Below are 27,388 nucleotides of genomic sequence, written 5' to 3'. Positions count from 1 at the left end.
AGCAAGCTCTGTCAGTACGGGCACTCCAGGAGTTAGTCACAGCAGCTGGATCGGAAGAGGTAAGCTTTATATAATACGAAGGAAGAAATGACAACTTCCCAGTATTTTTTTTTTTTTTTTTTTTTTTTTTTTTTTTTTACATATATCGTTCTGAGGGAGGGCCCATTGTTTGAGTTAGCACCAGGGCGGAGCCCGGTAAGGCTGGTAACGGCCCTGACACTTTATATCCCTCATGCCATCGGGAAGGGCAATCTTCGTTGTACTACGACTGTAACATTCTCTTCTCATACTCTTTCGGCAATGATTCGATATTCGTTCCTATTAATTTTATCAGTCCTTTGTTTTTACCCAGACTGTGGAAAATTACATGGGTTTCATTAAGTAACAGGCGCTTGGTAAATCTCCAATTTGTTCTAACTTTGCTACCAATATTATCAGCAACCAAAGAGAGCATGAACACTATCAACAGCGAAAGTACGAAAGGCATCGGCAAAAGACATTGACATCAAAACTATCAACAGCGCAAAAGGACCCATATACCTAACCAGAAGTTTTGTCCAAGAGGTAGCAGAAAAAAAACTGCACAGCCTCGTGCTTATAGGTATCCAATAAATATATTTTCCGTAATTTGTAAAGGGATTTCAAAACCTATGATTTGGCATTTTTGGCGTTCATTACTGTTCTTATCTTTTTTCGACAAGAAATAAACTTCTAACTGGGTAGGTAGGTATCAAAGATGGTGAAACCACCAAATTTTATAAGTTTTTTATGACTCATGAGATGAAATTTGATGATCCCAATTTGGCCACCTATGCTCCGAAATGATGACTGGTCCAATGAATTTAATGAGGGCCCCTGTTTGAGTCATTTGACATTTGGTCTAGTCACCAAACTTCAAAGAATTTTATTGCCAAAACAATAGGTGGGATAAACCTGAAGAGAATTATCTCTGCTTCCTAACCATTTCAGATACAAATTAGGTGGTGTCGAAAAATTGGTAGACAAACAACAAAAAATAATATTCATAATGATTTTATTCAAATTAAAGTTGGAGGAGGGTGATATACAATAATTTGTGACTGTACCTATTTTGAAGGCGCCAATAACTTTGGTACTGCTAGTCTTACAGAATGCAGATATTGGTAGACAAACAACAAAAAATAATATTCATAATGATTTTATTCAAATTAAAGTTGGAGGAGGGTGATATACAATAATTTGTGACTGTACCTATTTTGAAGGCGCCAATAACTTTGGTACTGCTAGTCTTACAGAATGCAGAATTTTTGGTTCCTATAGTGTTTTGTCTAGAAGAGATTGACAAGAAACGACCCCATAAAATAGCATTTCTTAGTTCTATTCTAGAGGCAAAAGCCACATTGCTTAAGTCCATCGCTAAAAAGAACCACCTGGCTAAACGCTACCGCTGCACGTTGGTCTGTAGCATTGTAAAAGATAGCGCTATCAGTTAACTGAACTTTTATCTAATACAATGATCATTGTTCGATATTTTGCTGATAAAACCGGCCATTTTTTTTGCAGAGTACCCACCTAGAATTAAGTATCTACCTATATCTATTTCTACCTCAGCCACATAAAAAAAGTGCGGTGTATAAGTTCTCTCCACATAGGTCGGTACCTATTATTGGCATTCAAAAAATAAACAACAAATACTATCGTAAATCAAGTTATTGACAGAATGGAAATTATCGAACCCGGACCTCCTGCGTGCAAGCCTAGTGTGATACCCACTCGGCCACGGAGGTTGCTATTTACCTGCATTATAAACGTATTTCTTAGTTCTATTCTAGAGGCAAAAGCCACATTGCTTAAGTCCATCGCTAAAAAGAACCACCTGGCTAAACGCTACCGCTGCACGTTGGTCTGTAGCATTGTAAAAGATAGCGCTATCAGTTAACTGAACTTTTATCTAATACAATGATCATTGTTCGATATTTTGCTGATAAAACCGGCCATTTTTTTGCAGAGTACCTACCTAGAATTACCTAGAAATAAGTATCTAGGTACCTATATCTATTTCTACCTCAGCCACATAAAAAAAGTGCGGTGTGTTCTCTCCACATAGGTCGGTACCTATTATTGGCATTCAAAAAATAAACAACAAATACTATCGTAAGTACCTACTGGTACTCTTAATATTCTTATAAAACGATTTAACCTCCGCGCGAGAGAGAATGGAGATTAAACTTCGGTTCGAATGCAAAAAATCACGACGCAATTTTCTTCGGCAAAGCAAAATAGTAATAATAATGATGATAATAATTTCTTAGTTCTATTCTAGAGGCAAAAGCCACATTGCTTAAGTCCATCGCTAAAAAGAACCACCTGGCTAAACGCTACCGCTGCACGCTGGGCTGTAGCATTGTAAAAGAGAGCGCTATCAGTTAACTGAACTTTTACCTAATACAATGATAATTGATCGATATTTTGCTGATAAAACCGGCCATTTTTTTGCAGAGTGCCTACCTAGAATTACCTAGAAATAAGTATCTACCTCTATCTATTTCTACCTCAGCCACATAAAAAAAAGTGCGGTGTATAAGTTCTCTCCACATAGGTCGGTACCTAATATTGGCATTCAAAAAATAAACAACAAATACTACGAGTATATCGTAAGTACCTACTGGTACTCTTAATATTCTTATTAAACGATTTAACCTCCGCGCGAGAGAGAATGGAGATTAAACTTCGGTTCGAATGCAAAAATCACGACGCAATTTTCTTCGGCAAAGCAAAATAGTAATAATAATGATGATAATTATCAAATTAAAGCAAAATGTATCAATCTCGGAGGCCACAAAATGCATGCGTGTGATCTAAACGATCTAGATTCTGTACAGATATAGGAACACATGATTATTGGTATTTTAATAAGCACCAATTACTTACAAAAAATGAAATGTATTATATTTTTTACAAAGTGTTCAAATATTCTAACTATTTAGGTACATTAATATGTAGCAATACTAATAATCAATCAGGACAATATTTCTTTAGATAAAGGCTACTTGTGTACATGTTTACCATATAAAAAGAATAAAGTAGTTATTAGGTATTTTATTCTAGATATTAATAATATCATATCTTGTTTAACAATAGCCCTTTTCCTAAGAAATATTTACTAGGTAGGTACTTAGTATTCTTTAACTAAAGAACCTACAAACATAATATCTCTTACCTGTCAATCTCACAGGATACTGATTTTTTTAATCGCCAATTAAATGACATTCTTCAGCAGACTCTACAACAAATAATTAACTAGTTATGATACAAATTCAGATATCTAAATCTTCTAGCTTTGGTTTTGTACACGAAATTAGTAAATATTTTAGCTTAGGTTATGAGAAAATATAAGAAGGAAGAGAAAGTACATTTACAAAGGACAAATAATTAACTAGTTATGATACAAATTCAGATATCTAAATCTTCTAGCTTTGGTTTTGTACACGAAATTAGTAAATATTTTAGCTAAGGTTATGAGAAAATATAAGAAGGAAGAGAAAGTACATTTACAAAGAAGTCATCTAGGTGAATAGGTAACTTGATTGCGAATAGAAAATTTCATTATCTAAGATTTACTTACAATTTTACACTCAGGATTTTGATACTCCTGTTGTTGGATTTACAAATTGTAGAATTTGTTATAAGACCAGGTGTTTACTTGGGGTTGGGGATTGTAACTGGGAACGAATTTGGCACCTTGTTGATTATTTTGTGGAACAGCAAGTTGATTGTTTTGTGGAAAAGCAAGTTGATTGTTCTGTGGGATAGGAATGTCTGGTTCTGTCACATAGCTTGGTAGTTCAGGTCGGGCAAAGATTTTCTTGGTGAAGAAATTTTTAGGTTTGTTCTGGGGTATGTAATTGGGGACATAAGGTTGAATTGGATACAAATTGTTATCTACGTAAGTTAGAGGACCATAAAGTGCTGGCTTCTGATATCCAGCAGGAACAAGTGGGCTTTCACACACTGTACCTCGCACAGCTTCTTGAAGGGGGACGGTGAATATTCTGAAGTTAACATCGTTGAAGTTCAGTTCTGACTCGAGATGGATTGGCATTCTATCGGAAATGACCCACAAGTCATCACCCACTACTTTGACATCACTGGGGAAGATCAGAGCCTCATTGTCAATATCGATGTGTCCAATGTTCTCAGGTTTGTAAGGATATTGCGAGTTCCAACAACCGACGGCGTTTCTGTCGATCAAGTTGAAGTAAAGGATACCGTTGTGGTCCATGACGTGAGAGGTCAAATGTCCGAATGATATAGGAATAGAAAAAATGTACATCCTAAATACGAGTATACCTATGCATGTAACAATGTAACATAACAAAATAGTGATTATTTATTATATACTGCTGGAATAGGACTAAAGAGTCCCTTTACCCCAGAAGTAGGCTCTATACTATCGTCGATTTCTCAAAGAATATTGAGGATAAAATTCCATTCTTCGGCTGGAGTTGTACCCACACCCTTCTGATTACCAGGCAAGCGTCTTGACCACTACACCACCCAGGAAGCGACGACATCAGTAAGCGACGACAGCATAAGGGCCTAACCCCCACCAATAGTGCTACCGCCAAGGTAATACTTTCGAAAGAGATGCTGAGAGAAAGGAAAACCTTAAAACCTTATGAGGTAAAGATTCGCTATCTTTTAAACATCTAAGGATAACTACTGTAATTACAAGTAGGTGTAAGTATGAAAAGAAATAATTGAGAGTCAAATTGGTACATGGAAAGTTTGTTTTAAGTGCAGGAACAGGATTGGTATTGTGCCATTTTTCTTACTGGATGTGAGGAGTTTTATAACTAGATAATCTTCATATTAAATTCAAATTATTGCAAATTTCTTGACCCCGCCGGGAATCGAACCCGGGTCTCCCGCGTGCAAGGCGAGTGCAGTGACCACTACGCCATGGGAGCTGACTTACCTATTCATTAGAAATTTATCAGGAATTAATTGAGAGTCAAATTGGTACATGGAAAATTGGTTGCAAGTACAGGAACAGGATTGGTATTGTGCCATTTTTCTTACTGGATGTGAGGTTGTGAGGAATTTTATAACTAGATAATCTTCATATTAAATTCAAATTATTGGTACAATTCTATACGTACAATTTATGCTTAAATTACTCAGGTACCTAGTAAAGCTAGATACAAATAGGTATCTACTCATCACGAAACGATTAGGTTGATAGTTAGGTATTGATACCTATCACTCCTATCAAAGGACGTAGGTAGTAAATAATCCTAACTAGTTTTAAACGATTTTTCAATTGCGTGCTTCTCAATCAACTGCATGTAAGAATTGTAAAATCTTTGTGAGATGGATTTTTTTTAGTGTTGGCCTTAAGGCCCGATCACACAGCCAGATATACTGACGGATAATCAGGGTCAATCTGAATTTAAACTGGAAGTTTTGAAGCTATTCAAAGTCAAACCTTGTACCGAGGCATAAGTACTAGGTAGGTAATTGAAATAATCTCGAATAATCACCATTTAAATCGACATAGCATGCATCATGGATCAAAAAATTGTGATTGAAATATTTAATAACCTACAGTGGTAAAAAAAGGTAATAACAGATATATGTAAAGTAATACCGACAGTAAATTACACACAAACTCATTAGCTATTTGCACTAGTTAACAAATTGAGTGCACTAACAAAACTGAACTCAAAACTCATAACATGTTGCCGAACTAGCCAGGGTCAAATTACAAACATGCAAAGAACAAAACAGGATTGTACCTATATAAAATATGATCTTTGCAACAAAGAATCATTTGATTTCTTTGATCTAATATTTCTAATCAGGCTATAAGAACTACATAACTGTTATCTAAGTTTTAAAACCTCAATCCTAATAATCCATCTGAAAATCTGTAATACTAGAGTTACCAATCTTACATTAGAAACTCAACATTTATAAGTCCAACTTTGAAAAAAGGACATAAAATTGAACAACTTCAATAAAGCATAGAGTCAAGGAAATCCCGGAGAAAAAAAGAGCGAGAGTTAGTAGAAAAACAAATCCAGATTCTTTTTTTATCTAGGTATTCCTTTTTTTACACTCCGTAAAATATGTAGGTATGTACTTCATTATTTTTATCAACAACAAAGGGACCCTGTTATCTTCTTACTGTCTAGCTATCTACCAATAAATCAGTACTATTATGCAACTAAAAAAAATTCTTCCCCCATTCGTTAAGTACCTATTGCTCTAATTAAGTCCCGTTGCGTTCGAGGTACCTATAAATCATTTTAATTAGAAGACTTAAATATAATAAATGTACAGGGTGGCACACAAGTAAATGTGTCATGTGATTCCACAAGAAGTCGAAATTCTGTAGCTCGCCTTGATTAAGGAGCTTTGTGCAAAACTACAAACAATCTGTTAGGTACTGCCCCTTGATCATCAAGTGAATACCTATTATGGTCTGATTTTTATCTAGATTCTAGAGAAGAAGAAATAAGTAGGTATCTATAATTTTTAAAATTGAAAATTTACCCCAGGCATTGACTTTTGTCATTGACAATCAGCCCTTTTATGTTTAAGCTGGACATGAGATGCATTTCAAAACCAACTTTTGATCCTGCAAGTTCGGCGCTTATCAAAGTTTCCTACGTAGCTTTTTTCCTTCGAATCAATTCTTCTTGGAATAATTTACCCATCAAGTAGAAAACTTCGAGCCTTTTCAGGAAAGCGATGATTTTTATAGCGATTAAAAACACACCAGATAACGGGTATCGATATCAATCAATGTGATCAATAAATAGAGAATCAATTGTACATAGATGTAGGTAGTTTACTAGGAATAATAATATCTACAACTCAGGTATTCGGGTAACTCCCCAGATATCTGCTTATAGCATAGGTATATTGAAGTGATCAATAATTGATAGTAGAATAAATTATTGATAGTTGATTGATATAGTCATAGTGATAGTGATCTATACAAGAAAGCAGGATGTACTATTACTTATAAGGTGAGATAATTTTTACTCATAGTTAAGCAGATCCCTAAGTTTCCTTATAGGGAACTAGGAAAAATTGAATCCAATCATAATTCATGTGAGAAAAAGAGCTTATTAGTGGATGTGCCAAAACACCACATTTTTCAATACACAACTTCTCCAGTAATCCCCTTGTTTACAAGCAACGCTTTTCCTCTAATTTCTACGATCCACAAATGCGACGGACTTGACTACAGGACTTACCAAAGGATTACGGACTTACCTAATGAAGGATTACGGACTTACCTAATGAAGGATTACGGACTTACCTAACAAAGGATTACGGACTTACCTAACAAAGGATTACGGTCTTGTCTAACGAAGGATTACGGACTTACCTAACGAAGGATTACGGACTTACCTAATGAAGGATTACGGTCTTATCTAATGAAGGATTACGGACTTACCTAATGAAGGATTACGAACTTACCTAACAACCTAACAAATGGTTACGGTCTTATCTAACGAAGGATTACGGTCTTATCTAACGAAGGATTACGGACTTACCTAACAGAGGATCTACTTTGAAAAAAGGACATAAAATTGAACAACTTCAATAAAGCATAGAGTCAAGGAAATCCCGGAGAAAAAAAGAGCGAGAAATCCTGCGAAAATCCTGCTCAAGACCGAGAAAAGCGAGGGTTGTCTTTTGGTCCCCAGGGAGCGTGCATGCCCCAGATTGAGTTTTTTTAATATCTGGCAAAGAAGTTTCTATGTTTTTTCCTCCCTCATATTTTTGATTAGGTGTTTCAATTTTGTATGAACCATGTGGAATTGTGGACACGATGAAAACTTTACGAAGAAACAAGTATGTTTCTAATGAGGGGAAGAGGTGGAGGGGAAAGAAATTTCAAGGAAAAGGTGGAGGGGGAAGAAAGTCAAAGAAGGCGACTTTGGAGGGAGGGAGGGCGTGGTTATCACACCAAAGTTGATTGAACCCTTATACACTTTGATATTTTCTGATCAAGACCGTCAAATCTATCTCAACAGTCACTTATGATTTATGAATCATAAAAACACTTAATACGAATTCCAAAAACACTAATTGCCAAAACACCACATTTTTCAATACACAACTTCTCCAGTAATCCCCTTGTTTACAAGCAACGCTTTTCCTCTAATTTCTACGATCCAAAAATGCGACGGACTTGACTACAGGACTTACCAAAGGATTACGGACTTACCTAATGAATAAGGATTACGGACTTACCTAATGAAGGATTACGGACTTACCTAATGAAGGATTTCGGACTTAACTAACAAAGGATTACGGACTTACCTAATGAAGGATTACGAACATACCTAACAAAGGATTACGGTCTTATCTAACGAAGGATTACGGACTTACCTAATGAAGGATTACGGACTTACCTAACAAATGATTACGGTCTTATCTAACGAAGGATTACGGTCTTATCAAACGAAGGATTACGGACTTACCTAACAGAGGATCCGGGAAGAAGAACCCATGGCTAGCTCTCCAGGAAGTGTTTTCCTCCCAGGAATACGACAGGAGACCATAGGCCAGCTCATCAGAAGCGTACAGGAAAGTGTCCTCACAGTTTTTGCCCACATCGACAGCAATGTTAGCAATGAAAGTTCCTGGCAAAATGTCTTCGGGGCGGAATTGGTATTTTCGGATTCGGCGATCCGTCTTCAGGTCGAAAACGTGGATGGCGTAACCTCACAGTTTTTGCCCACATCGACAGCAATGTTAGCAATGAAAGTTCCTGGCAAAATGTCTTCGGGGCGGAATTGGTATTTTCGGATGCGGCGATCCGTCTTCAGGTCGAAAACGTGGATGGCGTAGGGGCAAATCTGCTTGGTGGTGTTTCCTAAGGGGGAAAAGTAGAATAGAATATACCTTGTTTATACTGTCAGCATGGGACCGAAAAGCGAAAAGTCCCTTTACTCTCCTACCAGAATGTGTAAAAAGTAAATCTTATTTAGTTAATTTTAATTTCAATTCAATTTATTTATCAAACTAAACGAAAACGTAATTGTGTGTCCTTGAGAAACATTAAAATTAAACTTAAAGGATAAACGATAAGAAAGCAGCCAGCGCAGATGTGGCACTTTGAATGCACCAGTTCTCCAAGGATCACTGAAGTTAACACAAGGTTGTGCATGGTTACTATCTGGATAGGTGCCCAATTGGGAAAACGCGGTATGATAGCTTTTCCCGACCCCATTCAGACTGGGCGGGGTTAATGTTAGTAGTTTGTCGCCAAATAGGGGGTAAGACCCCCGTCACAAACCCTGAAAATCTATGAAAATGATACAGATCTCTCACACTAGGGACGCGCGACTTACACTCGTATTTATGAACAAGAATGATCGTTCTTAGATCAGTCTCAAGTCAAAATTGACCAATCAAATGCCTTGAGACTATGCTTAGCACGAACTTAAGAGCCAGCATTTTGTTCATAAATATGGGTGTAAGACTTTAGCAGCTATACAATGTTCTTAATCCTCTATCAAACAACATAACAATACCTAGACAATAGCCGCAGTCTCCTGAAGTGAGTGTAGAATAGAATTTTACCTTGTTTATCCTTCCAGAATGTGTAATGCCATGGTAGTTGGCTCACATAGAGACACAAATAGAGTGTAGGAAGTTGTCTTGTTAGTTGGCCTTTTACAAAACTAGGCCGCAGCCTCACAATCGGACAATTCTCTAATGATCTCAAAATGATACCAAGCGTGCCGAGAGGCGCACGAACGTCAAGAGTTGGAAGCTTAGCCCGTCCTATTGCATCACTACAAAAATATCCCCAACAACTGATGTTACTCAGAGGCGCGATTTCCAGGATAACTAGGTACTTCTCCATCTAGTCATCTAGATACCCATCTTGTTCTCAACTTAAATATTCCATATCGTTAGAAATCGTAGGAGAAAAAACTGCAATTTCGTTTCGGGGGCAAAAAACATATTAGAGATCTTATATTTCTAATTTCCACAGGGAAATGAAAATATTTTCGTACGAAAAAAGCAGAAGAAGGAGGAGGAAGACCGAGCTCGCATATTTTTATGAAAGAATTGGTCGGCTAGGGGGATTGCCTCCTCATTAATCATGTTCCTCTTGGTGGTTGTAGTCAAGTACTTCACTGTAGGGACTCTGAGCAGCCATGGCGGATCATCATTACAAAGTTTAGCGACGGAACTCGGACGGAGCTCGCAATATCTATCCATTTCAGATACCCTTGTCCGAAGCGGTTTAGGATATGAATGATATAGGAATAGAAAAAATGTACATCCTAAATACGAGTATACCTATGCATGTAACAATGTAACATAACAAAATAGTGATTATTAAGGAGCGCGGTAGCGCTCCGCCCCGCCAAGTCAAGAAAGTTTGACCGCGCTACTAGAGATATTATACGCGATTTATTATACTGCTGGAATAGGACTAAAGAGTCCCTTTACCCCAGAAGTAGGGTAGGTTCTACTATCGTCGATTTCTCAAACAATATTGGAGGATAACATTCCATACTTCGGCTGGGAATGTACCCACACCCTTCTGATTACCAGGCAAGCGTCTTGACCACTACACCACCCAGGAAGGGACATCAGTAAGCGACGACAGCCTAAGGGCCTAACCCCCACCAATAGTGCTACCGCCAAGGTAATACTTTCGAAAGAGATGCTGAGAGAAAGAAAAACCTTAAAACCTTATGAGGTAAAGATTCGCTATCTTTTAAAGATCTAAGGATAACTGTAATAAAATTACAAGTAGGTTTAAGTATGAACAGAAATAATTATTTTCATTTTCAAACGATTTATAATAAATTATAAAGTAATAAATTACCTACCTATAAGAAATTACCTATTCATAAAATGTACATCCTAAATACGAGTATACCTATGCATGTAACAATGTAACATAACAAAATAGTGATTATTTATTATATACTGCTGGAATAGGACTAAAGAGTCCCTTTACCCCAGAAGTAGGCTCTATACTATCGTCGATTTCTCAAAGAATATTGAGGATAAAATTCCATTCTTCGGCTGGAGTTGTACCCACACCCTTCTGATTACCAGGCAAGCGTCTTGACCACTACACCACCCAGGAAGCGACGACATCAGTAAGCGACGACAGCATAAGGGCCTAACCCCCACCAATAGTGCTACCGCCAAGGTAATACTTTCGAAAGAGATGCTGAGAGAAAGGAAAACCTTAAAACCTTATGAGGTAAAGATTCGCTATCTTTTAAACATCTAAGGATAACTACTGTAATTACAAGTAGGTGTAAGTATGAAAAGAAATAATTGAGAGTCAAATTGGTACATGGAAAGTTTGTTTTAAGTGCAGGAACAGGATTGGTATTGTGCCATTTTTCTTACTGGATGTGAGGAGTTTTATAACTAGATAATCTTCATATTAAATTCAAATTATTGCTACAATTCTATACGTACAATTTATGCTTAAATTACTCAGGTACCTAGTAAAGCTAGATACAAATAGGTATCTACTCATCACGAAACGATTAGGTTGATAGTTAGGTATTGATACCTATCACTCCTATCAAAGGACGTAGGTAGTAAATAATCCTAACTAGTTTTAAACGATTTTTCAATTGCGTGCTTCTCAATCAACTGCATGTAAGAATTGTAAAATCTTTGTGAGATGGATTTTTTTTAGTGTTGGCCTTAAGGCCCGATAACACAGCCAGATATACTGACGGATAATCAGGGTCAATCTGAATTTAAACTGGAAGTTTTGAAGCTATCCAAAGTCAAACCTTGTACCGAGGCATAAGTACTAGGTAAGGTAGGTAATTGAAATAATCTCGAATAATCACCATTTAAATCGACATAGCATGCATCATGGATCAAAAAATTCTGATTGAAATATTTAATAACCTACAGTGGTAAAAAAGGTAATAACAGATATATGTAAAGTAATACCGACAGTAAATTACACACAAACTCATTAGCTAGTTGCACTAGTTAACAAATTGAGTGCACTAACAAAATTGAACTCAAAACTCATAACATGTTGCCGAACCAGCCAGGGTCAAATTTCAAACATGCAAAGAATCAAACAGGATTGTACCTATAAAATATGACCTTTGCAACAAAGAATCCATTGATTTCTTTGATCTAATATTTCTAATCAGGCTATAAGAACTACATAACTGTTATCTAAGTTATAAAACCTCAATCCTAATAATCCAACTGAGAATCTGTAATACTAGAGTTACCAATCTTACATTAGAAACTCAACATTTATAAGTCCAACTTTGAAAAAAGGACATAAAATTGAACAACTTCAATAAAGCATAGAGTCAAGGAAATCCCGGAGAAAAAAAGAGCGAGAAATCCTGCGAAAATCCTGCTCAAGACCGAGAAAAGCGAGGGTTGTCTTTTGGTCCCCAGGGAGCGTGCATGCCCCAGATTGAGTTTTTTTAATATCTGGCAAAGAAGTTTCTATGTTTTTTCCTCCCTCATATTTTTGATTAGGTGTTTCAATTTTGTATGAACCATGTGGAATTGTGGACACGATAAAAACTTTACGAAGAAACAAGTATGTTTCTAATGAGGGGGAAGAGGTGGAGGGGAAAGAAATTTCAAGGAAAAGGTGGAGGGGGAAGAAAGTCAAAGGAGGCGACTTTGGAGGGAGGGAGGGAGGGTGTGGTTGTCACACCAAAGTTGATTGAACCCTTATACACTTTGATATTTTCTGATCAAGACCGTTAAATCTATCTCAACAGTCACTTATGATTTATGAATCATAAAAACACTTAATACGAATCCCAAAAACACTAATGAATCCCAAAAACACTAATGAATCCCAAAAACACTTACCAATTCCGACAGTTCCGGAGTCCAGGACCCAAAGTCGGTCACAGGAGTCGGCCTTGATACGATACGTGGTGGTTAGAGTGTCACACTGATCCTGGGGCTGGGGAGGTACTTGGTTCGCTTCCCAGGAGGGGTAGGGAATCAGATTGGGGGATGAGGAGGTGGCAGCGTCCAGGGGAATGTAGTTCAGAGTAGACGGAACACCTGAAATGAAAATACAAAACCAAACAATGATGTGATTAAAATCAAACCTATTAAAGCAATATAATTAACCTGGCTACACAACCTTAGGAAATGGGCAGGCAAAACATCGGCTGAACTCTTCTGTGTGAACAAAGTCAAACTTGCCAAGCTGGTCACCAACATCCGAAACGGATAGCGCTCTACAAGAAAAAAAATATAATTATAAAATAAAATTAACAACATATTGGGGGATGAGGAGGTGGCAGCGTCCAGGGGAATGTAGTTCAGAGTAGACGGAACACCTGAAATGAAAATACAAAACCAAACAACTTTAATGTTTCCTATATGTTTTTCTCCGCAAGAGAAGGAAAAAATTGCAATAATTAACTACTGACAAGCTAGTGCCCTTATATATATATAAAAAATCGATTTATTTCCTAGTTTGTCAAATTTCACCAGTTCCTCGTCTGTCTTAAATAGCTTCCCACGGTAGGTTCGATTTCCGCCCGGGGCGGATTTATCCTATAGTCTAAACAGGTTTAGGAACGATTGGCTCCTATCCTGTCTTCGCTTTCGGGACGATAGGACGTCCGTAGTTACGTTTCCCTCTATGAAATTTCTTTAAAAAATAACTTTCCATATTGATGCAATAAGGCTAATTTAAATGAAGATCTCTGAGTATACCTAACTATAACTGAGACTTGAATACACATTTTCTATTCTATTAACAACAAATGTTAAAGAAAGAAGTAGTCCGAAAAAACTAACAATTAACAATCATGTACAAATTACTGAAGGTACCTAATAACTAATCAGCAAGTACTTGCACTTGCACACAAATAGGTATAAGAAGATAACTATTATTCTCAACGTAGGTATTATATCTATGGCTCCTGTTTTCCTTAGTAATTAAAATGCTAGATTCATAGTGTGGGTACATCATCAGTAGAACTGCTAGATCGCTATTGCTACTGTATTGATAAAGTTGTAAAAAATGATTGGCTGTCAGAAACGTATAGTTTATGTCTCTATTACAATTACCTGTCTAGGTACAGGTACGCTTGGTCTAGCTTGTACTTCGTCTAATGAAGATAATTAATACCTATTAATTATACACTTACATGTCTTAACCCAAGATAATCTTGATCAACCAATCATTGTGCACTTTGCCCCATAGTACGACTATGGACAGTGGACAGTACCTACATAATTTAATACTTAGATCAATCATTCATTCAGTCGTATTAGGATGAAAGGATTGAATGAGAATCTAATGGCCAAGTTCGAGTCAATACACAAGTTGTTGTTGAGCATGTTTTAGTCGTTTTATATACGTACAATGTTTTTTAGGCGTTTTCACTCTTTGGGATTTTGAGCCTTTGGGGACACCGCATTATCGCAAGTGTCAGCGTATGTGCCTAGTGCCTTCAAAAAGACTAACAAAACGAAGGATTTCCACTAGAAAACAATTTATAAACAGGGAGCAAAAATGCACGCACCTCACGCAAAATTGTTTCCTCGCGAATGAATGTCTAGTGCCTTCAAAAAAGACTTAGTAAAAGTATGTAAATAAACAAAAGAATAGACCACAATCTGTTAAGAGTTGTTTTGGTAAGTAATTTTCCGATATCCACCACAAAAGTTGTGACTCTTACAACGTGCCTAAGGCAAAAGCAACAAGTACTCGTAGTAAACACATAATAAATTGTATGGCTGCATAAAATTACCTCTTAATACATATTAAATAGGTATTTAGTATCTTAGAGCTACATAATATTAGGTACCTATGGTACAATCTACATTATTTATTTTTGTTTTTAGGCATATCAAAGTGTGAAAACCAAGTGATCTTATGAAAAGTGTGCTAAGAATATCAATAAAGCTGTAAACGCGTGAGGATTATGTACTATTAAAATGAAAAAAACAGGCTTCTATTTCACAGGGTTGATTAGTGGGCAATCTATACTAATCAACGATTCCCCATACCCGCCCGCGGCGTACTCCATTCTAGACATCTAAAGTTCGTTCTCGGAAGGTCTGGTTTTCTCCTATCTCATCCTCCTTCTCTCTTCGAATTCGGGACGATAAGACCTTTGCTGTTACAGTTCCCTCTGTCAAACTTTTTTCATCTTTTTTTTTTTCCTCAGTTGCCTAAGTATAATTTAAAATTTTACTGTTGGTAGCCTATGGTAGTCGATTAGGTTCTAGCAATATAGACTCTTTGATCATTGATTAAGTACCCATATGTTAAAGAAAGAAGTAGTCCGAAAAAACTAACAATTAACAATCATGTACAAATTACTGAAGGTACCTAATAACTAATCAGCAAGTACTTGCACTTGCACACAAATAGGTATAAGAAGATAAATTCCCCATACCCGCCCGCGGCGTACTCCATTCTAGACATCTAAAGTTCGTTCTCGGAAGGTCTGGTTTTCTCCTATCTCATCCTCCTCTCTTCGAATTCGGGACGATAAGACCTTTGCTGTTACAGTTCCCTCTGTCAAACTTTTTTCATCCTTTTTTTTTCCTCAGTTGCCTAAGTATAATTTAAAATTTTACTGTTGGTAGCCTATGGTAGTCGATTAGGTTCTAGCAATATAGACTCTTTGATCATTGATTAAGTACTTGTCAAGTTGACTGCCCTCAGCGAAAAGCCCAAGTTGCTCAAAAAGCAAACGCTAAGTCGTAGGAGGTACATAGGTTTCAAATTGTAGATCTAATCTCGTGCCAAGATTCAAGGGGTGTCAAACCAACTGAAAGGAGTACTCTACATTGCACCCACTAAACTTATGTAATCCAACTTACATAAGTCTTAGATGCTTGATACAACGACTCATGTGCCCCACGTATGTATGTAAGACTGCGTTGGTAAATTGTGTGAAAATAAACTACACTTATTAATAAATAAAGTACATAGGGTAAGTGTACCATTTATTCGCCCACATAAAAAACGTACCATTTATTGGCCCACCTGTGGGTCTACGGCACATAAGTCCGAACTGGACGAACTTTTTCGAGATCCAATTTCATCAAAAGAAAGGGCTTAAAGACTGCTATCGAACCAGTGGTATTTCAAAACTGTAGTCATAAAAACAAAAATTAGAAAAATAAATGTGGGCAGGTGGGCCAATAAATGGTACGTTTTTTAGGTGGGCGAATAAATGGTACACTTACCCTAGATCAAGAGAGAGAGAGATAAAAGTTAGAAACCAAACAACCCAGACAACAAAATGAGACATTTGTAAATGTGTTCATACCTAGTCCCACTTTGTTTATTTATAAAAGTGTAAACCCACTTTATTGTAACTTATATTGTTTACTATTAATAAATTTACTATCAAATAGTACAAACATCAAGTGCAAAATGTTTTCAAGCATTGCTACCATGTCTACTCATTGCAGAATTTATTTTATTAGGTAGGTATATCTATGAGCTGAATCTTATCTATTACATCAATAATACTATCTATGTCTTTAAAGGTATTATTTTACTATAGCCACCTGATTAACTGACCGTCAGGACATGGGTTATCGCGAATAGTAAAACCAGAAGCGCGATTAGCAAATAGGTAATTCTCGAGTTTCATTCTTTTCATTTCATACTTGGATGATTTTCAACCGGATTTCATTTCCATTGAGAAATTTTCAATAACTTTCCTTAATACTCTTGAACCTTAGAGGAAATAACCAGGAGAGTTGGTATCGAGTTATTGACCATATGAACGGGAGTCGCTTTAGTACAGGAAGTTACCACTAAAGATAAGAAAGTAGCGAAATATTTAGTGTAATAAAATAACTACTTACAATAAATTTAATGTTTCGCTCCTTTTGTAATATACAAATTGTGTGATTAACTGCTTACCGCTTGAATATGTAGCAGTTGTTTCATTATTACAAAATAAAAAAGGCGGTGAAACAAAAAATAAAAAAAAAAATAAAAAACAAACAAACAAACTCACCATCTTCCCATCTAGGAACGGTCACGAACAACTTGTTTCTCCACACTTCGATTCCGACCGGCAAGTTGTTTTCCGGCACAAAGTCCTTGGTAAATTTGGCGTACTGTCTAATTTCTTCGGATGGGTACTCGAAATCTAAAGCTCGCCATTGGAACACTTGCTGCAGCTTTTCCAAACTGTGACCCAAGCTGACAGCTGAAACGAAATGCCAAGTTTAGAAATGGATTACCAAAATTACCAGATACAAAAAACATTGAAAAAAAGGAATTTTAAATGTGTTAAGCACAAATGCTTGTCACATATGTCGTTCCCTGCTTATATTTTTGACTTATTTTATGACTTGACTTGGACTCGAACCACCAACCTCCAGATCCAAAGTCCACCACTACACCACTGAGGTTGGTTAAGCGAACTATAAAAGCCTCCAAACGAGACATTTGTGACCTGGTTGTAAAAAACAATGGCGAGTTAAAAAATAATTACAAATTAATTTGGAACACGGAGGTGTATGGCAACTAGGAGATTAGGAGTAGTATACATAATAATATGGGACACGATTCTTTATTACAATAATACCTACCTCTATCATTAGGATCGCATTATTAGAGCATAAAAAATACAAAATATTAAGTACTTCGTGAAATTTACTATTACAGTAGGCACTAGGTACATACCTACCTATATACATATAGTAGTAATAGTAATACAACTATCAAGAGAACAGTATATACCCATATTAGTAGCTACACACGTTAACTTCACCCAATCTACTCACAATAACCTCATCCAGCCTGAGAAGGTGGTTTGTTTGTTTGTTTGTTTCCCACGTCTGGTTTCAAGGTGATACCCTAAGAGAGAGTCGTCAAGTTATCAGCACATTAATGACTAATACCTACCTACTGCTCATTGAGGACATTCAACATCTCTTGAATGTACAGCTAACAATATTGTGGTACAGGAGCACATTATAGTAGCCTACACCTACATAATACCAAGCTACACAGATATACAAAACGGTTTAGCTGTAGGTAATTAATAATTAATAAGTACACTGTTGTGATAAATTAATACGTAATTGATCGATTAATTATTTATCAATCATGTGGTTAACCAACATAGTGGCATCCGAAACAAATATCTACCTTGATAAATTAATACGTAATTGATCGATTAATTATTTATCAATCATGTGGTTAACCAACATAGTGGCATCCGAAACAAATATCTACCTAAGATACTTTCAGAATGCAAATCAGTTACCATCACGCGTCTTAGGTGTGAAAGGTGCAGTGCAAAGTGCATCAGGACAAGTTGCACAAGTGGATATTGGGAAGGTCATCCCCATCTAGATGCGTGGACGCGTCTTAGGTGTGAAAGGTGCAGTGCAAAGTGCATCAGGACAAGTTGCACAAGTGGATATTGGGAAGGTCATCCCCATCTAGATGGATTTTGTGGGTTACGAACGAGTGCATATGAGGGATGATGGATAGATTGTAGTGATAAATTTCATTACTATAGTGATAATATTACCAGTGAGTACAGTGATAATATGTGCCAAGTTTATAGAGAGACAGAGACCCAGTCTGATTTATCTTTTTGGCCGGAGGGCAGCGAAAAAGTAGAGCAATAAAGGGTGATCCTAATCCTAAAACCAAATATCGAGTATAATATAACTACTTTTTTTATCATTTCGATTAGGTTGGGTACGAGTTTTTTTTTTTTTTTTTTCTCAAGTTCGACAACGCCAATAGGTACCTATGCAATGTTAATATGCATTGAAGAACAAAGACCGTGCGTGTTTGCTTAGCAAATTTTTTAAGGGCAGGTCTGCTTCGCAAAATTATACTGGAGGTCTGCTCCGTCTGCTTATTATTGGTGTATAATCTAGGATCTAGGAAATACCTCCCTTCTTAGCTTTTAAAACCGGTTTCTGTTAAAAACAACTTTAATGTTTCCTATATGTTTTTCTCCGCAAGAGAAGGAAAAAATTGCAATAATTAACTACTGACAAGCTAGTGCCCTTATATATAAAAAAAAATCGATTTATTTCCTAGTTTGTCAAATTTCACCAGTTTTTCTCCGCAAGAGAAGGAAAAAATTGCAATAATTAACTACTGACAAACTAGTGCCCTTATATACCTATATATAAAAAAAAATCGATTTATTTCCTAGTTTGTCAGATTTCACCAGTTCCTCGTCTGTCTTAAATAGCTTCCCACGGTAGGTTCGATTTCCGCCCGGGGTGGATTTATCCTAAAGTCTAAACAGCTTTAGGAACGATTGGCTCCTATCCTGTCTTCGCTTTCGGGACGATAAGACGTCCGTAGTTACGTTTCCCTCTATGAAAGTTCTTTAAAAAATAACTTTCCATATTGATGCAATAAGGCTAATTTAAATGAAGATCTCTAAGTATACCTGTATACCTAACTATAACTGAGACGAATACACATTTTCTATTCGTAAACTTGTATGCATGTTTTTAGCGTATCCTACAAACGCGCATTTCTTCAAAATGTTGCACCACCCTTTTCTGACAAGAGATAGATCAAATCTAAGATCTAAGATTATTATCAAAGCCAAGAGTAATAATCAGACTAGTAACGAAGATGACTAAGTTCTCTTTTTACTTTCTGTTACAATAAGTATTTCATTCTTTATTTACTAACAGATACAAGTACTGTATCCACCTACTAATCGTACAGATCGTACTATAATTTATTAAAAACATTTATATCAAGACGCCAAGCTCAATAATGTATAAGCAACCTCGGGAGTGGTGAGAATCCGGATGGATATAGTTGTCAACTTTGGCATTACGGATTGACATAATCCACTTAACCCACTGCCCACACGTAAAATACCGTATAATGGTCAAGGGCCATTTGTACAGTATAGCCGTATAGGTAGGTAGTTGTGTATTTTGTACAGTGTTGTTGCTGTTCTTGTTTTAGCGGCTTTAGCTTTCGCCGAATGGTGGATGACAGAGCAAGGAGATGTCTGTTTATATAACCCATCATACACCGGGGTATCACCCCGATCTTTATACAAGTTTAATTGGCTCGTCCTGAACAATCAAATCTAAGATCTAAGATTATTATCAAAGCCAAGAGTAATAATCAGACTAGTAACGAAGATGACTAAGTTCTCTTTTTACTTTCTATTAGAATAAGTATTTCATTCTTTATTTACTAACAGATACAAGTACTGTATCCACCTACTAATCGTACAGATCTTACTATAATAAAATTTATTAAAAACATTTATATCAAGACGCCAAGCTCAATAATGTACCTATAAGCAACCTCGGGAGTGGTGAGAATCCGGATGGATATAGTTGTCAACTTTGGCATTACGGACTGACATAATCCACTGCCCACACGTAAAATACCGTATAATGGTCAAGGGCCATTTGTACAGTATAGGTAGGTAGTTGTGTATTTTGTACAGTGTTGTTGCTGTTCTTGTTTTAGCGGCTTTAGCTTTCGCCGAATGGTGATGGCAGAGCAAGGAGATGTCTTTTTATATAAGCCATACACCGGGGTACCACCCCGGTCTCTATCCAAGTTTAATTGGCTCGTCCTGAACCGCAGTCAATCATCGTGAGGACTTGTGCTTGGTCTTTAAAAGCAGAGAGAACCCTTTGAAAAACTGCCAGCTAGGCTGGTTAGGGTTAGCTGTTCTCCTCCCTGTTTATAGTCCCATAGCTAGACACTAGTCTACTCTCTGTTTAACGTCCCCTAGCCAGACAAATTTACAGTAAGGTACCTAGTTGACAGTAGGTGTACAGCTCGTTAACAGTAAGTATGAGCAGTCTGAGAGTATGACATATAAGTGTGGTGCGTGCCAAAAACATGGTGGTTCGTCTAAAGATCTGAGTTAGATTATTACTATTTGCAGTGTTCACAATTGAAAGGTAAAATAACGAACTTTGCAGTCTGAGAGTATGACATATAAGTGTGGTGCGTGCCAAAAACATGGTGGTTCGTCTAAAGATCTGAGTTAGATTATTACTATTTGCCGTGTTTACAATAGAAAGATAAAATAACGAACTTTTTTTTACTTTTTCCTCATAGAACCTGTTTCATTTCTTTTGCTTGCGGCCACACTTTCAAAGTAAATCCTTAATCCAAATATTTAATCCAATTGAATTAAACTTTAATCTGGGTTAAGCTAGGTGTGTGGCCCCCGACCATAAACGACGACATCTAGTCATTCTTGGAAAGACGCATATTTGTGCACTTCTAATATATATGGATTTTGTGCCAAAAGAAATAAAATGTGTGCTGATTTGCAGATTTGCTATTTATATAATGACTTTGATGACCTAATGGTTGATTGGACCCAAAATGCTAAGTAAATCCTTAATCCAAATATTTAATCCAATTGAATTAAACTTTAATCTGGGTTAAGCTAGGTGTGTGGCCCCCGACCATAAACGATGACATCTAGTCATTCTTGGAAAGACGCATATTTGTGCACTTCTAATATGGATTTTGTGCCAAAAGAAATAAAATGTGTGCTGATTTGCAGATTCGCTATTTCTATAATGACTTTGATGACCTAATGGTTGATTGGACCCAAAATGCCTGGAGACATATGTTATTCGACCTAGTCGGTTTAGAATAAAGTCCGCTCCGGGTGCAAATCGAGCCCGCGACCTAACACTTACATGCCTGGAGACATATGTTATTCGACCTAGTCGGTTTAGAATAAAGTCCGCTCCGGGTGCAAATCGAGCCCGCGACCTAACACTTACAAGGCATACACGTTCCAAGGTAACTTGGCCGGCATTCGAGACATTTTACTAAAACAAGGAGCATCTACAAGTACAAGGCATTTGATATAAAGAGCCTAGACTCTAGGCCCTGGAGGGTATTAACTATTAACATATGGGGCATCTTGCTAGTATCTATTTGTGCATTGATCCGCAATCTTACCAAGTTGACCGAGTTTCTCAGTTGCCAGTAAAACAGAAATGTGTTCCTTGCTAGTATCTATTTGTGCATTGATCCGCAATCTTACCAAGTTGACCGAGTTTCTCAGTTGCCAGTAAAACAGAAATGTGTTCATATACCTAGTCCCACTTTGTTTATTTATAAAAGTGTAAACCCACTTTATTGTAACTTATATTGTTTACTATTAATAAATTTACTATCAAATAGTACAAACATCAAGTGCAAAATGTTTTCAAGCATTGCTACCATGTCTACTCATTGCAGAATTTATTTTATTAGGTAGGTATATCTATGAGCTGAATCTTATCTATTACATCAATAATACTATCTATGTCTTTAAAGGTATTATTTTACTATAGCCACCTGATTAACTGACCGTCAGGACATGGGTTATCGCGAATAGTAAAACCAGAAGCGCGATTAGCAAATAGGTAATTCTCGAGTTTCATTCTTTCATTTCATACTTGGATGATTTTCAACCGGATTTCATTTCCATTGAGAAATTTCCAATAACTTTCCTTACTCTTGAACCTTAGAGGAAATAACCAGGAGAGTTGGTATCGAGTTATTGACCATATGAACGAGAGTCGCTTTATTACAGGAAGTTACCACTAAAGATAAGAAAGTAGCGAAATAGTTAGTGTAATAAAATAACTACTTACAATAAATTTAATGTTTCGCTCCTTTTGTAATATACAAATTGTGTGATTAACTGCTTACCGCTTGAATATGTAGCAGTTGTTTCATTACTACGAAATAAAAAAGGCGGTGAAACAAAAAATATATAAAAACAAACAAATAAACAAACTCACCATCTTCCCATCTAGGAACGGTCACGAACAGCTTGTTTCTCCACACTTCGATTCCGACCGGCAAGTTGTTTTCCGGCACAAAGTCCTTGGTAAATTTGGCGTACTGTCTAATTTCTTCGGAAGGGTACTCAAAATCCAAAGCTCGCCATTGGAACACCTGCTGCAGCTTTTCCAAACTGTGACCCAAGCTGACAGCTGAAACAAAATGCCAAGTTTAGAAATGGATTACCAAAAATTACCAGATACAAAAAACACCCTAGTTAGGACTGATTGAGAGGCTGACCAAAAACGCCGACCCCGTCTGTACACGGGAAAAGGCAAAGAAAAAGAAGAAGACAAAAAGCATTTGTTTTATTTGCCTGTTTATCGTACTATGGAATGCAACGTTGCCAAAATTTGAACAGAGGTAACAAGAGAGCACAATTGGCAACAGTTTCCCTCTTAATCTCTGGTCCAAATATCCCATCAGGATAAAATCCGCTCCGAGCGGGAATCGAACCCGCGGCCTAGCGCTTACAAGGCAGACGCGTTACCAACCAAGCTAACTAGACTGGCACAAGCCAAAATAAGCGGACTTTAAAAGCATTCAAATATGTTGTTTAATTGCAAACATAATTTAGCATAGCTGACGGCCATAAAACACTCGATTTGCGTGTTTTTTCATTACTTTATTTATTTTATTAAGACAAAATCAAGACAGAAGCAAGAATTTTAATGAAATAAATAATTCAAACCGTTCCTGAAAAGTACCATTGGGGGTACTTATATAGGAACAAAAGGAAGATATTTTTATAGTTACATTAAAATAAACCATTCTCATTATTATGTAAATTTCAGGAAATCTTTTACTAATATGTGTTTCCGGAAATCTCTGTTGTGATAGACAGGTATGTGTGGTGTACCTACTAGAAAATAACTTTGCAATACTGAAATAATTTCCAGGGTTTATGGGTTTTATGGAATTCAGTTTACCGAAAATATACTAATGCAGAGAGAGAGAGAGAGAGCTACAAAAAATAAGGAATCCAATGGTGAAAACCGCATCTTCCTAGCCCATCTAGAAGTGGGTTAGAATTAGTATGAGTGAGTGAGTCAGTGAGTGAGTCAGTTACACAAGGGGCTGTATATATTTAGGATACGTCATTTTTCTTCTTTTCAATTCTATTTATCGTTGTATACAAATGCAAAGGCATAAGGTAATAGGCCATTTTCCTATTACGAGTATAAATTGGCCTAAATGCACCGAATGTTTTCGTTTATTTCTACGCCTTTGTCCTGCTAAGCCTCTTTTGAAAGGTATTCAACTAATTCAAGGAAGTTTCATTGAAATTTTATACAAGTACAAGTAAGCGCCTTAGTGCTGCTTTTACGTAAGGGTTTTATTTATTTATTTTTTTTTTATTTTTTTTTTTTGTCGATGTAGATACCATTTTGAACCCTAGGTTCGAGCAGGATAAAAAAAGGTAAATTCTAGTTTACACAAAATAGCATCAGATTTACTATTAGAAAGGTCATAGATAGGGAAACAAGGAATTTGACGTGTTAACTTCCACCTAACCCTATTTACGCACAATTATATACCGAAATTTATGGCTCTTCCTGGACCATATTTTTCTCTCCCTCTCTCCTTCTCTCCCTCCCTCCCCAGATTTACTATTAGAAAGGTCATAGATAGGGAAACAAGGAATTTGACGTGTTAACTTCCACCTAACCCTATTTACGCACAATTATACCGAAATTTATGGCTCTTCCTGGACCATATTTTTCTCTCCCTCTCTCCTTCTCTCCCTCCCTCTCTCTCTCTCTCTCTCGCTCCCTTTATCTTCCCTCTTTCTCCTCTATATCGCTTTCCCCTCTCCTTCAGAATATCGTTCCGAAGCAATCTGTTTTCATTTTTAACACTTGAAAATGTTATCATTCTCCTAATAGGGCAAGATTTTACGAGGATGAAATTTATTTCCTTGTTTTCGCTGAAGCTCTAGTTGTTTTATAAAGTTAAAGAAAATGGTACGTTAGGTATACAAGCTCAAATGTATGGATGTATTTTATTGACCTATTTTTCATTAGATGAAAAAGACATATTTACCCATAAATGTAATGTGAGTAAGTATGTACATATGTATCTATTGTCCAAACAAATATCCCAACTGTCAGGATTTAATAAAGCACTACTTACAAGTACATAGGTATGCTTGTTAGTAATTTCTGGCTGTTAGATTTTGTATATTTAACAAATGAAAATACTAAGCTCAAATGTATGGATGTATTTTATTGACCTATTTTTCATTAGATGAAAAAGACATATTTACCCATAAATGTAATGTGAGTAAGTAAGTACATATGTATCTATTGTCCAAACAAATATCCCAACTGTCAGGATTTAATAAAGCACTACTTAGAAGTACATAGGTATGCTTGTTAGTAATTTCTGGCTGTTAGATTTTGTATATTTAACAAATGAAAATACCCTAATCATAATAATATATGTATAAGAAAAAGAAGTCACATATTAAGTATAAAATTCACACAGGAACTTGAACTAGGTATTCATATTTTCCTTGTAAATCTTAGATCGTTTTTAGTGAGCTTAATCTGTACCTAGGTAGCTATATCCAGAGATTTTAGGAAGAAACAATTGCTACCCTAACTAATCTAAAATTGATGCATCCACAATGATTCACATGCACGGTAAATTTGATTTGATTAAATTTATATTTAAAATTTCCAAGTCCATGACAGACTTATACGAAACAAAAAAATTACAACGGTAATTCTAAAGTAAGCACCCAAAATGTATTAAGGAAAAAATAGCTTTTTTTTGCATGTATCACAATCACAAATCACTACCTATGTAAAATATTATCTGTTTATATTAGGAATAGGAAGAGCCGTTATTTTAACAATACATTCTTAATACAAAAAGGTAGAGATATCTACTATGTGTTGGATATACGATTACGAGTATACCGACAAAGTAAAAAACACTTTGAGACTTTAGATAAGGAAAAATGAAAATGTATCGGCTCCTATTAATACAGTAAAATCAAGTTCTAAAGTTTGGCACATGGCTCTCTTAGCGTGTTTATTAATGTGATTTACTATTAGGAATAGGAAGAGCCGTTATTTTAACAATACATTCTTAATACAAAAAGGTAGAGATATCTACTATGTGTTGGATATACGATTATACCGACAAAGTAAAAAACACTTTGAGACTTTAGATAAGGAAAAATGAAAATGTATGGGCTCCTATTAATACAGTAAAATCAAGTTCTAAAGTTTGGCACATGGCTCTCTTAGCGTGTTTATTAATGTGATTTAGATAGATCTAATGTTAATCTTCCGTTCTTTCAACTTCTATTTCAAAGCGTGTTCCTCTCGCGTTTCAGTTGTCAAAGTTGTTATACAAAGCAATCCTCCTGTCAACTAGCAGATTTCAGGTGTAATAGCTTTTATTATGACTGTTATGACTTATGACACATACAATAGTAGCATACAAATAAGCTCGGGTTATCAAAGTGATTAATTTTATCTATTTGATGTACCTGTTCATAATTCAAATCACGTTCACGTTCCTACTAACCTGTGAACAGGAGTATGAATGACTTCAGCATCGCGACAAAGGAACTAAAAACCACAATTCACAAAACCAATTAACGGCACGTCACTAAAAAACAACTTACGATCAATAATTAAAAGAAATGTTGAAAAAATAAAGCGAAGTCTCGCTTAATCTCGAGTCCACAAGAACCAAAGTTGGTTCAAAGCATCGACTAAAGTTCTAGTATATCACCAGGCAGGTTGGATAACACGACTAATTGTCTACCATGATGGAGGGAGCTTAATATATGAATTCACTAATCAGCAAAGTGTACATGGACTTCCAAGTTTGATAGCGTTAGGACCTTGGTTTTGATTGGTAGAACTCGCCACCTCGGATGGGGATGAAATTCTTGTGTTGCGATTTTGCTCCTAATTAAATTCTGCATTTGCCCAGTTAAGACAAATACAAGAGTTCAGGCCAAAAAGAGAATAAGGCCGTACTCTTTAGCCTTCGTAAAGATAATAAAAATAATTTAAATTAACATACACAAGAGTTCAGGCCAAAAAGAGAATAAGGCCGTACTCTTTAGCCTTCGTAAAGATAATAAAAATAATTTAAATTAACATACCTACCTAATTGATCTGTTGATAGAAGGAGCAAACTCACTGAGGATCAAAGTATAAAAAGACGAGTGTGTCAAATATAGGATCACTTAAATCAAAATGTTCTAGAAACTGTATAAAACTTTTCAGGAATTCCTAGATGTTAGGGGCCACACAGAAAAGCTTGGCCGGCCGCAAGTTGGCTGTTTTAGATTATCTAGAATTATTTGAGGAACTTTTGACTTACCCTGTATTGGCATCACCGGAAAGACACGGCGCCGGTAGCTGTGATGAACTTCCAGTTGTCGCGTTCTACGCATCATCATGTGATCTCATTACTTATGATGCTAGTGATGGTATTGACTGCCATTTCCGCTATGATTCCTACATATTTAGGTTGTCTAGACTTGGTAATTAGCCTGAAGATTAACAATGGCGTCAAGGCGGTAAGCTCATTCACCGTATTCCTTTGGTTTTG

The 27,388-nt window shown here is 36.4% G+C and overlaps 2 protein-coding genes across 2 annotated transcripts in view; both read right to left on the bottom strand.

Moving 5' to 3' along the window:
- LOC103507519 (inactive ubiquitin carboxyl-terminal hydrolase 54-like) overlaps positions 1-1,839 on the bottom strand; it is a 16,603-nt gene extending 14,764 nt beyond the window's left edge. The window contains exon 1 of the mRNA XM_026822345.1: positions 1,777-1,839. Coding sequence (XP_026678146.1) covers positions 1,777-1,839 — 63 coding nt within the window. The remainder of the gene's footprint in view (positions 1-1,776) is intronic.
- Positions 1,840-3,410: 1,571 nt separating this feature from the next.
- LOC103507517 (protein yellow-like) lies at positions 3,411-26,566 on the bottom strand. The gene is made up of 7 exons (XM_008471990.2): positions 26,348-26,566; positions 22,765-22,959; positions 12,856-13,056; positions 8,727-8,878; positions 8,484-8,598; positions 4,958-5,060; positions 3,411-4,313 (listed from the first exon to the last, which is right to left on the bottom strand). Exons 1-7 carry the CDS (start codon positions 26,376-26,378, stop codon positions 3,644-3,646), a joined length of 1,467 nt encoding a protein of 488 aa, XP_008470212.1. The 5' UTR covers positions 26,379-26,566; the 3' UTR covers positions 3,411-3,643.
- Between the last annotated feature and the right edge of the window lie 822 nt (positions 26,567-27,388).

This window comes from Diaphorina citri, unplaced genomic scaffold (genome assembly GCF_000475195.1).
Source record: "Diaphorina citri unplaced genomic scaffold, Diaci psyllid genome assembly version 1.1 scaffold319, whole genome shotgun sequence".
Classification (NCBI taxonomy): Eukaryota; Metazoa; Arthropoda; class Insecta; order Hemiptera; family Psyllidae; genus Diaphorina; species Diaphorina citri.
Note: the sequence above shows the minus strand (reverse complement) of the source record. Positions and strands in the feature narration are given on the sequence as shown.